This window comes from Alligator mississippiensis, chromosome 1, assembly GCF_030867095.1.
Source record: "Alligator mississippiensis isolate rAllMis1 chromosome 1, rAllMis1, whole genome shotgun sequence".
NCBI classification, from domain to species: domain Eukaryota; kingdom Metazoa; phylum Chordata; order Crocodylia; family Alligatoridae; genus Alligator; species Alligator mississippiensis.
This window is the reverse complement of record NC_081824.1, coordinates 200,841,863-200,855,126: the sequence shown is the minus strand read 5'-3', so window position 1 is coordinate 200,855,126 and position 13,264 is coordinate 200,841,863. Positions and strand designations below refer to the sequence as shown.

Sequence of the window (13,264 nt, the reverse complement as noted above, 5' to 3'; positions counted from 1 at the left end):
AAGGTGTGGGCAGAGTTGTCTTCGACTTTGCGAAAAATGTAAGCGGGTTTTGTTTGTATGATAGCCAATTGTTTTTCGCCACGTCATAAATCTAATTAGAATCGCCAATTATCTAGCGGTCTTCGCTAGGGTGTTATCATAGGGTTACTCCCTGTTTTCTTTGACCAATTATAATGATTTATATAAAGCAAAGAAGGCAAAAGTTTTTATCTCTGTTAGTGGCGCAGCAATAAATTTCTTTTTGACATGCGCAGAAAAAAAGCAGTTACTATCATTATTGTTAACCCTTAGTTAACCTAGTGCAGAAAAAACTGTTTTAAATGGTTATTACTTGTTTGTGACATGGGCACTACTTAATTTGGTTGTGACAGTATCCAGATGCAGCACATTGGAAAACAAAAAAAACCTAATGAGAATATGAGGTGTGAATTTAATCAGACTAGTGCATCAATTTGATAATGAATTAATTTTTATTTTTAGTATAGTAAAAGCCCTGCATTAAAAAAAAAAAAAAAAATACAGTAACAGAATTTCCTGACTGTTTCACCATGGTAATATAAGTCAGATTTTTTTATATAGAATTTAAGTCCATTTTGCTGTGGAGTATGCAGAAAAATCATAGATTCTATAACCAGCTCTATTGGACTTTCCTTTTTTTAAAGATGCTTTATAGATAAACACAATGATCTTGTCCTTAGCTGTGCAGTTTTTGGGAAGCCCCATGTTAATCAACTTCCCTCTGAAACATTGAGCCTAAGAATGATTAACACTGGAAGACATGTTTTATAGTCAGGGAGATGATGTATATAGCTACATCCATATGTGTTTGTTCCAAGTCCTATCCCCTGGCATTCCATTCTGTAGTTGTTGGCTGTGGTTAAATGGGTCGGGCTAGGTCTGAAAGGGGAGCAGGTAGACTTGTCTTCAATATTTTTAAATAAATAAGTTCTGTCTGATCTTGCTATCCCTTTTGTATCAACTGTTTCTTCTACATTCTTTTTTCTGTACTTCTGTCCCGTGAGGCCCTGACTCAATGTGTGTCTTCAAAACTCTCTTCACACAATATAGGACCATTCTTGTAAATTACCAAATTTACTACTCGTTAATAATGGGGACATGAATATTTGAATTACTATCTAAACCACTTGTTTATCAATCAAAATACTTGATTACTGGGCTTCATCTACTGAACTTCAGAATTAAGGGTTTTTTTTAGCTCGTTTTGTGTTTTGAGTAGTTCTGTAATAAATAAAACAGAAGCATCATGCACTAAAACATTTTTAGCCAACTCTTGGGAATATAATTTGTTGTTTTTAACAAGTGCGGAGTACAAAACTAATAGTTAATTTAAGATATAACAAGCTTTGAGCAAAAGCGAATGCATACTGCTAGTATCATGGGTAAGGAGGAAAAGGAGAAATTTAGCCTTTGAATATTCAAATTTTGGCCTAAGGAATTATTAGGTTTTTCTCTTATGTGCAGTAAGTGGGCTTCACTTGTTCTTTTGAATGCTATATTACTTTATTTAGCCTTAGTGCACACCACACAAAAGCTGTCTAGAGAATTTGAATGTTGTTTACCAGTATTATTTATAAATAGAGAACTTTTTAATCAACTGTACACAGACCGTTATAGGTCTCAATTTCTCCATGATATCAAAGTTTCATTTTGAGTAGAGGAAGGAGAATTTTGGAAACAAGTTGTAGCTCCCTGATTTAGACCTGTCTGGCTCCAGTGAAAGGGAGTGTTCTATTATTTTCAGTTACGTTGATGGCAGAAAGTCCTTTGTTAGTGGAAGATCAAGTGGGAATTGGTTCTGCCATGTGTCTGTACCACACTTTTCTTTGCATGGTGACTGTAGGGACCACCAAACATATACCAGCAGAGATTGCCCTTGTATTATTCTAGTGTGAATCTCCTGGAAGTTTTAAGATCATTCCACATGAAGTAAACCTAAACAGTGCAAAATCACTTTAGCCAGCTTTCTCTAGGTGTGTCTGCGCTAGGGAGTGTTACTAAATTCTACTTTGGTTAAACTGATGTTAAAACTGGTGGGGGGCAGGAGGAAGTTCCAGTAACCATTCATTGCCAACAGTTTTCATTAAACTAAATCTCTACCTGACGTTGGTGAAAATATTTCTAGCTTCAAGAGCATTGATTTGAACCTCTGTTCATCTTTTTGAAGGTCTGAATTCTCCTGGAGAAATGTATTGAATGAATGTGCTTGTTGTATCTTAATAATTTCTACCTTACTTTTAGAAGAAAATTCTTTTGACATGCAAAGTTTAGATGAACATCAAAGTTTTAATGCTCATTTCACTACTTGTCTAATAATTAGATTGGAGATCTGAAGTTTTTGTAGTATTTTCATGCTTCTGGGTGAAAGTAGAAAATACAGGTCTTTGAAGATCAAGGGGAAAAACACTCAAAAGGATTGTGTTGTGCATACTTTCATCCGAATGGGTTTACCGCACTCCACCCATAATATAATAGGACTTAAAGAACTTTCCTTGATTTGTGAACAGAGTTTATCTTTTTGACGTTGAGTAAAAAAAAGCAGATATTAATTTAGAGGATGAAGTTACAGTGGCATTTAATAAGGCAGTACGGTATCTCGGTTAAGCTGGAAAAAAAATAGCACATCTTAACTCACTTTTGGAACTAAAAGGAGATCTCTCCAAGGTCAATTGTGCAAGTCCTAGTATTTTCTTTTGACTACTTGTTGACCTCCGCTGCTGCTCAGACCTAATAAGATTGATATTAAAATGGAAATAGCTGGGCTTCAGAATTGATACGGATACAAGTACAATCTGTTCAAACTTCTCAACACTATTGTTTGTCTGTTTGCAGCCTGCATGGCATCATTTCATTGTAAGCCACTTTCCTTGTAAGTGCACTTGCTAGAAAAAACAGTTCTTGTAATTACTGCATTTACTTGAATATAACACAAGATTTTTTCTGTCCAGTCAGCATGCGGGGAGGGAGAGAGAGTAGCCCCATGTCTTATATTCACAGATGAAGTGGAGGGGGGAGAGCGGGCAGCTGCTGTGGCTCTGACTCTGAGCCTGGGTAGGGGCCAGAGATGGACCCACAGCAGCCTCCGCTGCTTCTGAGCATACTGAACACTTGTCTTAAAAATCAGTAATGATTGTCCAGTCTTTTTATGTGTCTTCAGAGGTGTGACAAGGTTTGGAAGTTTTATAAGGATACTCATAATGGTGAACTGTTACGATCTTGCATTAAGAAAAGCAAATATCCTGGCCCTGTTTGAAAGACAATTGAACATATAGCTACTTTCTATAAACAGAAAGGAAAAATGGGTTGAATTACAGCATCTACCAATGTAAGTGTCCCAGTTCTAGTACTGTGATATTTCTGAAGCATAAAATTCTTTGCAAGAACACTTCTCGCCTCTCGAGGGAACTTTTTGGCTAACAGTATTCCCTTTGTTCTCTTTTGTGCTGGTAATGCTCTTGGTGAGATGACATCAACTGAGCAAATTACAAATCTTTTTTGGTAACTCCTCTTCCTTGTTTTGCATGTGACTACTTTAACTTGTCTAAGGACAAACAAAAGGGGATGAGATTTCCTTGTGGCCTTCCTCTTTATTTTTTTTTTTCTCTCATTTCATATTTCTTTTTCATAGACATTAGGGCTGGAAGGGACCCTGGAGGATCGAGTCCAGCCCCCTGCCCCAGGGGCAGGAAGTCAGCTGGGGTCATAGGATCCCAGCAAAATAAACATCCAAATGTGTCTTGAAGGCGTTCAAAGTGGGTGCTTGAACCGCCTCCGGCGGCAGTCTATTCCAAACCTTGGGTGCTCGGACAATAAAGAAGTTCTTCCTTGTGTCCAGCCTGAATCAATCGCGGTGGAGTTTGTGACTGTTCGATCTTGTCATCCCTTGGAGTGCTCTGGTGAACAGACATTCCCCAGATCCTGATGAGCACCCCTGATAAACTTATAGATGGCCACCAGATTGCCCCTGAGCCTGCGCATTTCCAGGCTGAAGAGCCCCATAGCTCTCAGCCTCTCATCATAAGGCCTGTTTTCCTGACCTCTGATCATGCACGTGGCTCTCCTTTGCACTCTCTCAAGCTTCTCCACATCCTTTTTGAATTGTGGAGCCCAAAACTGGACGCAGTACTCCAGCTGCAGCCTCACCAAGGTTGAAGACAGTGGGAGAATGACGTCCTGGGATTTGCTTGAGAAGCATCTATGGATGCAAGCCAGAGTTTTGCTCGCTTTACTAGCCACAGTATCACATTGAAGGCTCGTGTTCATCTTGTGGTCAATCATGACCCCCAAGTTCCTTTCATCTGTAGTGCTAACCAGTATCACACTACCGAGCCTATAAGGATGCTGCAGGTTTTTCCTCCCAAGGTGGAGAACCTTGCACTTTCCGGTGTTGGAACGCCATCAGGTTCTCATCCACCCATTTCCTGAGCCTGTCAAGATCTGCCTGGGTCACCCTCCTGTCCTCAGGTGTGGACGCTTTACCCCAGAGTTTGGTGTCGTCGGTGAACTTGGCCAGCCCACTTCCGACACGAATGTCTACATCATTGATGAAGACGTTAAAAAGTATAGGCCCTAGGACAGAGCCTTGTGGGACCTCACTGGTCACAGAGCACCATGACAATTGACTTCCGCCAACCACCATCCTCTGGGTCCTACTGCAGAGCCAATTCCCCAGCCAGCAGATCGTGGTGAGCTTGAGGCCGCAGTTAGCCAGTTTTGTCAAGAGATAATCATGGGATACCAGATCGAAGGCTTTTTTGAAGTCAAGATGTATGACATCAATCTCTTCCCCCTTGTCCAGGTGATAGGTCACTTGGTCATAAAAGGAAATGAGATTGGTCAAGCAAGACCTACCCACAACAAACCTGTGGTGGGTATCCCTCAGGATATTGCTGTCAGCTAGTCTGTTAAGAATGGCCTCTTTGATACTCTTTTCCAAGACCTTCCCCAGGATAGGGATCGGGCTGATGGGCCTGTAGTTTGCCAGATCTACTTTCCTCTCTTTCTTGAAGATAGGCACCACATTGGCCCTCTTTCAATCTTCAGGCACTTCACCAGAGCACCAGGAGTTCTCAAAGATCCTTATCCTTCTCTTTTAAAATCTGGAGGTTTTGTCCTGAATTTATAGCCTGCACATACTCTTCTCATGAGTTGGGCTGAGTTTCTGTGGCCGAGTGCTAGCTACAGAATATTCCATAGTGCTTTTGTTTTTCAGATTTCTTCTAGCCCTATCTACTATATTTCAGTAGGTGAGGAAACTAACCACTTGTTCTTAGCGGCAATTTTCCAACATTTTAATCCTTGCAGGCTACTGGAGCCAAGGAGTTAATGAGCTGGCACTTAAAAGAGCAGCATATCCTCAGTCTTCAATGTCCTGTATTGGACACAAGCTGACAGGCACCTGCCATAAACCATATAATTAGTCACTCAGTATGAAAGCAACAAAAACTAGCAGAATAAGTTAACATAATTATCTAAATGCAAATCTTTAGCAAAAGAAAGTCTATCTGCTTTCCTTCCCATCCTCCCATAATGTAGTAGCACTGCTCTGATAAATGTTCTGTATGTCTTGATCTACCTAGAAAGAACAGTATTTTAGGTCCCATGCTACACTGAGTTACTTAGCAGTTCATTTTTAAATATTAAAAATAAACCCAGGGAGTTTAAAAACAATTAGAAAAAATATATTTATGATGTCATAAATAGCATAATCAGAACTTCATCTGAGCTGCCACTTGTACAGCAAGTGAAAATTTGAGCTATAAAATAGGGTCTACAGCAGAGGTGGGCAATTATTTTGTATGGAGGGATGTTTACTGAGTTTTGGCAAGCCATCAAAGGCTGCGTGACAGGCAACCAGGGGCAGATAAATATTACTTTTCTAAATTTTTAGGGGCCCCGTGGGCCGGATAGAATGGCCTGGCTGGCCGCATTTTGCCCACCCCTGGAGTCTACAGACTCTTACAATTGAACTTAACCCTATTGACTTAAAATCCTGACACACACTAAATTGGAAGGATTGTCAAACAGCTTTTATGTATAATGATCAGAGACTGTAATAGTCTTTGCCATATTTTATGGGCAGTTTGTTTTTTTTCTTCTGTGTCTTGATGTTGTCCCCAGACTGGATCCAGCTCAGAAAGAGCTCTAGAGTCGGGCCTGGGGCATGAGGCAACTTTGACAACCGTGATGTAATATATTTGTTGCATTAAGTTTCATTTAATTTTTTTTCAGTTGGGGGGTGATAAATAGACTTGTAAACAATCTGTACCCTGTTCTGTTGAAACAAGAGAACAAACATTAAAATCAGCTTCAAAGTAGGAACTGAATGTATTAACATAGCATCAACAATTCTGACTTTTAAAAAGCAGTCTGAAAATAGAGACATATCTTTGGTAGGTAAAGTAATTGTCTAATTGTAGACCTAAGGGGCAGTATTTTACATCTTGGCTTGCACTAGAACAGCATTTTTCAATCCATGGGTCATAAGAACATATGAGTTGCAAAAAAAAAAAAAAAAAAATAACAAACTTTAAAAATGGATTCTCATTTGAAGGAGAGAAATGTGGGAAACTGGGTTTCCCCTTGTAGGATGGCAGAGTTCCAGTCTGAAAGGGGCTGTTTGGGACTGTGGGGAGTGGAAGGAACGTGATCAGGCAGGGGGTGCCACATGCTTGTGTGCACACGCATGTGGGGGCCAGGCAGTGTGGAGAGCAGCTCCTACAACTCCCCACAGGTAAGTCTATGGTTGGGCAGGGGGGCATAGATGCAGTGTCAGTGGGGCAGGGGGGCTCACAGGTGATGCTGCCCACCACCCCACCTCCTCTCCAGGGTAAAGCCATGGCCTGAGGGGAGTGGCCGCAGCAGCTGGGCCATGACAGAGGGGTACATCTGCGGGCCAGCCTGCAAGTGGTTGGCAGTGGGAGAAGGTGAAGGCAGTGTGCGATCCCTTTTCCTGCTCCCTCCCTACCTGTTTTGTTACTCCTTGTGCTGCTGATGGTGTGGCTGGTGGGGTAGGATTCCAGTGGCAGTGACAGCAGTGAGTCTTGCTGCTCCGTTCTGCCTTCCTGTGCCAAGTCCTGCCCATGCCAGTCCAACCAGACTGCAGTCGTATGCCTGCTGTGGGTGCACAAATATGGGGGGCCATGTGCACCCCCCACTGCCCCGCACACTTACCTTCTGCCCCACACCCTATGGGGCTGGGGGTGCAGGGCAGTGGCTCAGGAGTGAGGGGCACCAGCAGGGTGGGTGGGGTGGGGGACTATAGGTTGGGAGTGAGGGGCACCAGGAGGACCAGGATGCTGTTTTCTACTTAAACTATTTACTGGGATGGGACTGGCCATTAGTGTTTACAAACGGATCCTGGTACAAAAAAGGTTGAGAGATGCTGCTCTAGAAGAAGAAAAGCTTTATAAATTAGTGGCTGGTGCCCAAAGTAAGTAGAGGAAGGGGATGCACAGCCCTGAAGAAGATTGCTGCTGCTTCTCATGTGTACAATTATTCTGATCTTTCAAAGTCAAAGGAAGTCAAAAGAAGTAAACAGTTTGGGTCTGTCTCTTCCCAAAGCAAATTCTGCTTCCATCACTTGTCCCATGCTGCTCCTTAAAATGAGTATGCAGCCCTTTCTGCTCTCTCTTGTCTTATCCAACCTTTGAAAAAAGCAAGCTGTATTTATTCGGACCTGTTAGCTTCACTCTGACTGAAAATAATCTACTTTGCCAGACGTGATGGTCTGTGCTCAAGCAGAGAGGAGCAGTCCACTGTGGACAGTATGGAACAGGTACAGCAGCCCTCTTTTAAGCACATCTTGTGACTTCAGTGCTACTGGGACCGGGGACTGGCAGATTGTTGAAAAAACAATTTTTTGTGACATTTCTGTGAAGGAAATTGTTATTCCTTAGCCTTCTTTGTAAAAGAAACTTTCAATTATTGAAGAATAATGGGAAAATATCACCACTTATTCTAAGGTAAAAAACAAAAAAAATGACGTGCTCTGGATTCAGTTTGTTATAGGTACACAGGGCCTGAACTGAAGCCAGCTGTGACAATAAAGTAACATAAGGTGCTCACTTTCTTAAAGAACTGAAATAATTTATTTTAACTTATAAAATAATGTTTTCATTTATAACTTTTCTAAAAATAATGGAGTGCTTAAATGATCTAGATGAAAATAAATAAAAAATAACTTAAATTCTCTAATAAATTTTTAAGTGGGAGTGAAGGTTTCAGAAACTCATTTTAGAAACCTTTATTTCATCAGAAGCAGTTACTGCTCTACTAACAAGTTGAGAGCATTGCAATATAACCTGATTTAAATCAGTAAGTATTAAAACTTCTGGCAGTTGCTCTGTCACCAGCCATGCCTACCTCTGTTAAAACATTGTGCCTAAGAGGACAGTGAACAATTAATCTGTAAAGTGAGCTTTTTTTTTTTCTTCAAGCATGAGTCCTCAGGGAGATTTGATTGAAATAACTATGAAATAAACTGCCATAACACACTGAACAGTAGGGGTGTGTGAAACGGGCCATATTCAGTCAGCTGAAGGGGATCCCAGGTACCCCTCCAGACCCAGGAGGCACCAGTCACCAAGCCAGGGGGCAGGGGGAGGGTCCCTTGCGCTACGCAGTGGACCCAGAAGTGGACCAGAAGTGCTTCTGGTTCACTTCTGGGTCTGCTGCCAAGCATGCTGGGGACCTCCCCGTGTTGCTATGGGATGCTCCATCCACCCAGCATCTCAGCATTCACAAGCCACCTGGTACCTTGAGGTATGTAGAAAAAACATTTAAAGCTGTGTCTATGTCTGAATCATCGAATCTCTCCGAATCTATTCAGAGGGTTCCGATTTGATTTGGAGAGATTAAAGGGTCTCCTAATTCGATTCGGAGGTTCAGCCACTGAATTGGGCCGAATCAAATTGGTGACTGAAGCTTCGCACAGCCCTACCGAACAGGGATGTCAGCCAAATATTTCACGTGAGGTTCTTCGGGGGCAAGAGACATCAGTTTAAGCCAATGCACTTTATTTTAGATTTAAAATCAAGTTAAACACTTCTGTGTTTAACTAAATGCTTGTACATCATCCCCTAATCTAAAAAAAATGGTATCTAATGAAACAGTGATTTTTATAAATAAGTTGTTAAACCTACTCTGGTTGACCTTTTGTTCTAGTTATAGTGACAGCAGGGAAGGTATTCGCCAAGACTCTTGAAAATTGCTAGTAATTCTACGTACCTTAGATTTCCAAGTTTAGATTCTCAGGAACTGTTAAATATCCATCACTTGAAGTGAGCGAGGTCTTTTTCTGTTTCAAATTAAACTTCCAAAGTCACTCTTGAAAAATACTGGGCTTTCACATTTAGGGATGGTGTCAGTTAAACTTTTCAGAATTAACCTTTATTGCTGTAAGTTATTAAAGTTGGAGGGGTGGGGGGAGATGTTTATTCTGTTTTGTTTTAACAAAATCAAGACGGCTTATCAATTCTGAAAGGCTCTTAAAATCCCATCTAAAACAGAAATTAAGTAGATGAGTGATTAAAATACTCCTTTTCCCATAAAATGCATTTAAAAAAAACTAGTAAATGGAAAATGGCACTGGGACAGATGGGAATAGATATGCTTTACCTTTGCTGGTGCTATTTAAGATTCTTTTTAAATCGCTGCTATTCCTAGAATGAGAGGTTTTTGAGGATTTTTCTGTAGTAATTTAAATTGTCTGCTCCCCTTGAATTGGTTCTAGCTAACATTCTGTTTGAGTTCCATTATAAGATCTGCTGACACCTCGTGGAGAATCTTTTGAAAAGCATTTAAGATCTGGTGGTGTTTTTTTTTCCTTTATCCCTCTCATCTACATGGCAGTTAATCTTTCCTTCAGTTTTAAAAGATCTATTTATCAATCTGTTTTCCCCCCTCCTTCTGCTTCTGCTATCTGCAGTAATAATAATCAGTTTGATATCACATAAATTATTAATAATCACAAATGGGAATATGACTTTAGGGAATAAAGCTGAAGAACCAGATCCTGTTGGTTTGCAGTTCACTAGCAGCAAAGAAAAAGGTGAAAATACAACATGAATAAATTTGTTTGGAATTGAATTGTTTTTAGTGAGGAATCTTCTCATTAAAAGTGCATTTAATTTTATTTTTTGTCTTTAAATATCCAAGAGTTTGGTGCCTACCTGCCATTGACTTGAGGTTCTGTAAGAGCATTATCAGTTGCATCATTGATGCAATTTTGGAAAGACTTATCCATGACTACCTTTACTCGCATTGATGTCTAAAAAAAAAAAGTTACTTGCTTCTTAGGATTAACATCTAAACCAGGCTGGTAATTCTTATTTTGATTTTGCAATGGAATTGGATTTCTTAGCATGCCCTATAAAATTTCCCAGTCTTTTTGTCAAATAGTACAGAATTCAAAATAAAAAAATGCAGATTCTTAAAAAGAGTAATTTTGGTGCATTTTAAACTGAACTTGAGCACAATTGGTATAAGAACATTCCAAATATGCAACATTGCATTATGGAGCAGCTGCAACAAATTGTTGTGGATGGTAATAAATAGCAGTACAAGCATGTTTAATTGTTCTCCATCATTTTTTGTGTTCAACCTTCATCATTATCTGAGAAACTCTTATGCCTTGAACTATGTAACTCTAAAGAGAAGTACTAGTACTGTCTATGAATGTTGCCTTTTTATTTTTCCTTTTTAAATTGCCAAGTGGAGGAGGAGGCATTTTATGACTAAGATCTCTTGACTTGCATTAAACATTGCGTATAAGGATTTCTGTTATTTTTGTGTTTTAGGGTTATTTTGAAAGCTGCAACATACATAGGAACAGGATAGCAGGCTTTGAGGTCAAAGCTTATGCCAACCCTACTGTAGTTCGTTGTGAAATCCATCATGGTCAGACTGGAGGAATCTATGTTCATGAAAAAGGAAGAGGACAGTTCATAGAAAATAAAATCTATGCAAACAACTTTGCAGGTGTCTGGATTACCTCAAACAGTGACCCAACAATAAGGTCTCTTTGTCTTTGAATTTTTTCTTTTTTTGGAAAGAAATGGCTCTGTGTGTGTCTAAATTTGTTTTTGAAAAGGGTCTGGAGGGGGAAGGAAAATCTGTAATTTCATGTTTGTTCAGAAGAACATTTCTGCATATGTACAAAAGAAATGGCTGTTTCAATGTGCCATTAACTTGTGTATTTTATTTGAATGCATACATTTTAGGATGTAATTTAGTTATTTTGTTTAAAGAGCTACCAAACTATCTCTTTTAGGTTTCAAGCCTAAATGTTATATAACTGTGCATTGACAGTATATAGACAATGTGTAGTTATGCAGCTTTTAGGTTTGAAACCTAGAATATAATATATTTAGATTACAAGATGTACTGCAACTTTCTTTAATAGTTTTGTAACATAAATGGGTTTGTTTCTTTTAGGGGCAATGCAATTTTTAATGGAAATCAAGGTGGAGTTTATATCTTTGGTGATGGACGAGGCCTTATTGAAGGAAATGATATTTATGGTAAATATTTAAACTCGCTGAATCTTGTTCTTTTATTTTGTGGGTCAGACTCTTAACTTACAAGCGTTTTCTTTTTTTACCAGGTAATGCGTTAGCAGGAATACAGATTCGAACCAATAGCTGTCCCATTGTTCGGCACAACAAGATTCATGACGGTCAACATGGTGGAATTTATGTGGTGAGTAATATATACATGTATTAATCATGCAAAGTAAACACATTATTCTTTTCATCAAGTTGTTATATATACTAACCTACACCCTTATGAAATAGAACAGCATTTCTCAATATGTGGGTCAGTATATAAGAAAATAATGCATTTATTTGCATTGAAAGTTTCTTACGTTATACAGAAAAGGCGACCAGATTACGGGGAAGCTTATTTTAATGTTTAATAGGAGAAGACTTCATAAATGTAGCTAAAATATGTATTTTAAATTTGAGGAACTGATCTATTGGATACCTCATTCAAAAAGAGGTAGCTAGTAGAATACCACCTACTTCTTCTACAAGGCTTTTATTCTTGCATTGGGTTCTTATAGTAAATTGGTTGTAACTTGACCGAAAGAACTGTCAGACTGAACCATTGAAAAACCATATGAATAAATATTTGTGGAAAGCAAAGTTTGGGCTGTCACAAATCCCCTGATTACCTGAATATGCCAGTTCAATATCAATTGAGGATCCAAGAGTAATTCTGGTTTTAATTTTAAACAAAAAATGCACAAAAACAGCTGCCATAGACTAAAAATGAGGAAGAGATGCAATGATGGGGTTACACGAAACTTCTATATTATAAAGTAGGAGTGGAAACAGTTGGATATTGGGTGCTTATTACTACACATTGGAGTGTGTTTGATATTGTACCTTCCTGTAGGCATTCAGTGAGCAGCTGTCCCACAGTTTCTTGTAGGCATTACTCTAGGCACCTGCTAGGATTGATGCTGCATTGCATTCTGAGATTTTGAGTCAAGATATTTGGTAACTCGGGCTCTCTAGTTTTCCTGGTTGGTTGTCTGGCAGAACATCACAGCGATGAGACTTCTGCCATTGCGTGACAAAGGAGTAAAACGGATACTAACTTAATTAGTCACCTTGAGACTCCTAACAGTTGTACATCGTCAGGTACTTGCACTGCTTAGCCTTTCTCAGCAGCAGATGATGCTGTACCTTTGTCTGCTTCGTGCACATTTTCAGCTAGATGCGCCAAGAGAGGTGCAGCATGCATGTCTAACAAAGACAAGTCCATGAGCTGTGTGGCTTGCTCCATGGATTTGCTTGGGAGCGTGGAGAAGATGAGAAATATTTCTCGTTGTGTAGTAAATGAATTTTTTTCAAATTTGGGTTTACATGCTTACCATGTGTCACCAGTATGGCCCTACTGAAATCATGGCAGAAATGTGCTACACAGTGGCTCCTATAATCTTGCTCGTTTTGCCACTGTGTTGACTCGCTTATTCCTTTAAAATGGTGTGGTGTGTGGAACTGTTAAGTCTTTGGAAGGGGAAGGGGGTCAGATTTTGCTTCTGGTTTAGAAAGCCCAGAGTGGGATTAGGGTGGGACAAGCTTTGATGCAGGGAGCAAGAAAGGCCAGTTCCAAGACCAGTATGGCTCCTATCAGGGCTCCCTGTCTTCTAGGATTTTTTTTTTTGCCTCGGAAATTGCAGTGACATCCTCTGCCTGAAATTTACAGGCACAGTTGCAGCTCACTGATTTTTTCCTCC

At 39.8% G+C, this 13,264-nt stretch overlaps 1 protein-coding gene across 2 annotated transcripts in view; it reads left to right on the top strand.

Annotated features, from left to right (window-relative positions):
* The window catches only part of FBXO11 (F-box protein 11), a 106,541-nt gene that overhangs the window by 84,649 nt on the left and 8,628 nt on the right, over positions 1-13,264 (top strand). For both annotated transcript variants that reach the window (XM_006269541.4, XM_019485339.2), the window contains exons 12-14: positions 10,818-11,035; positions 11,455-11,540; positions 11,624-11,718. In XM_006269541.4, coding sequence (XP_006269603.2) covers positions 10,818-11,035; positions 11,455-11,540; positions 11,624-11,718 — 399 coding nt within the window. The remainder of the gene's footprint in view (positions 1-10,817; positions 11,036-11,454; positions 11,541-11,623; positions 11,719-13,264) is intronic.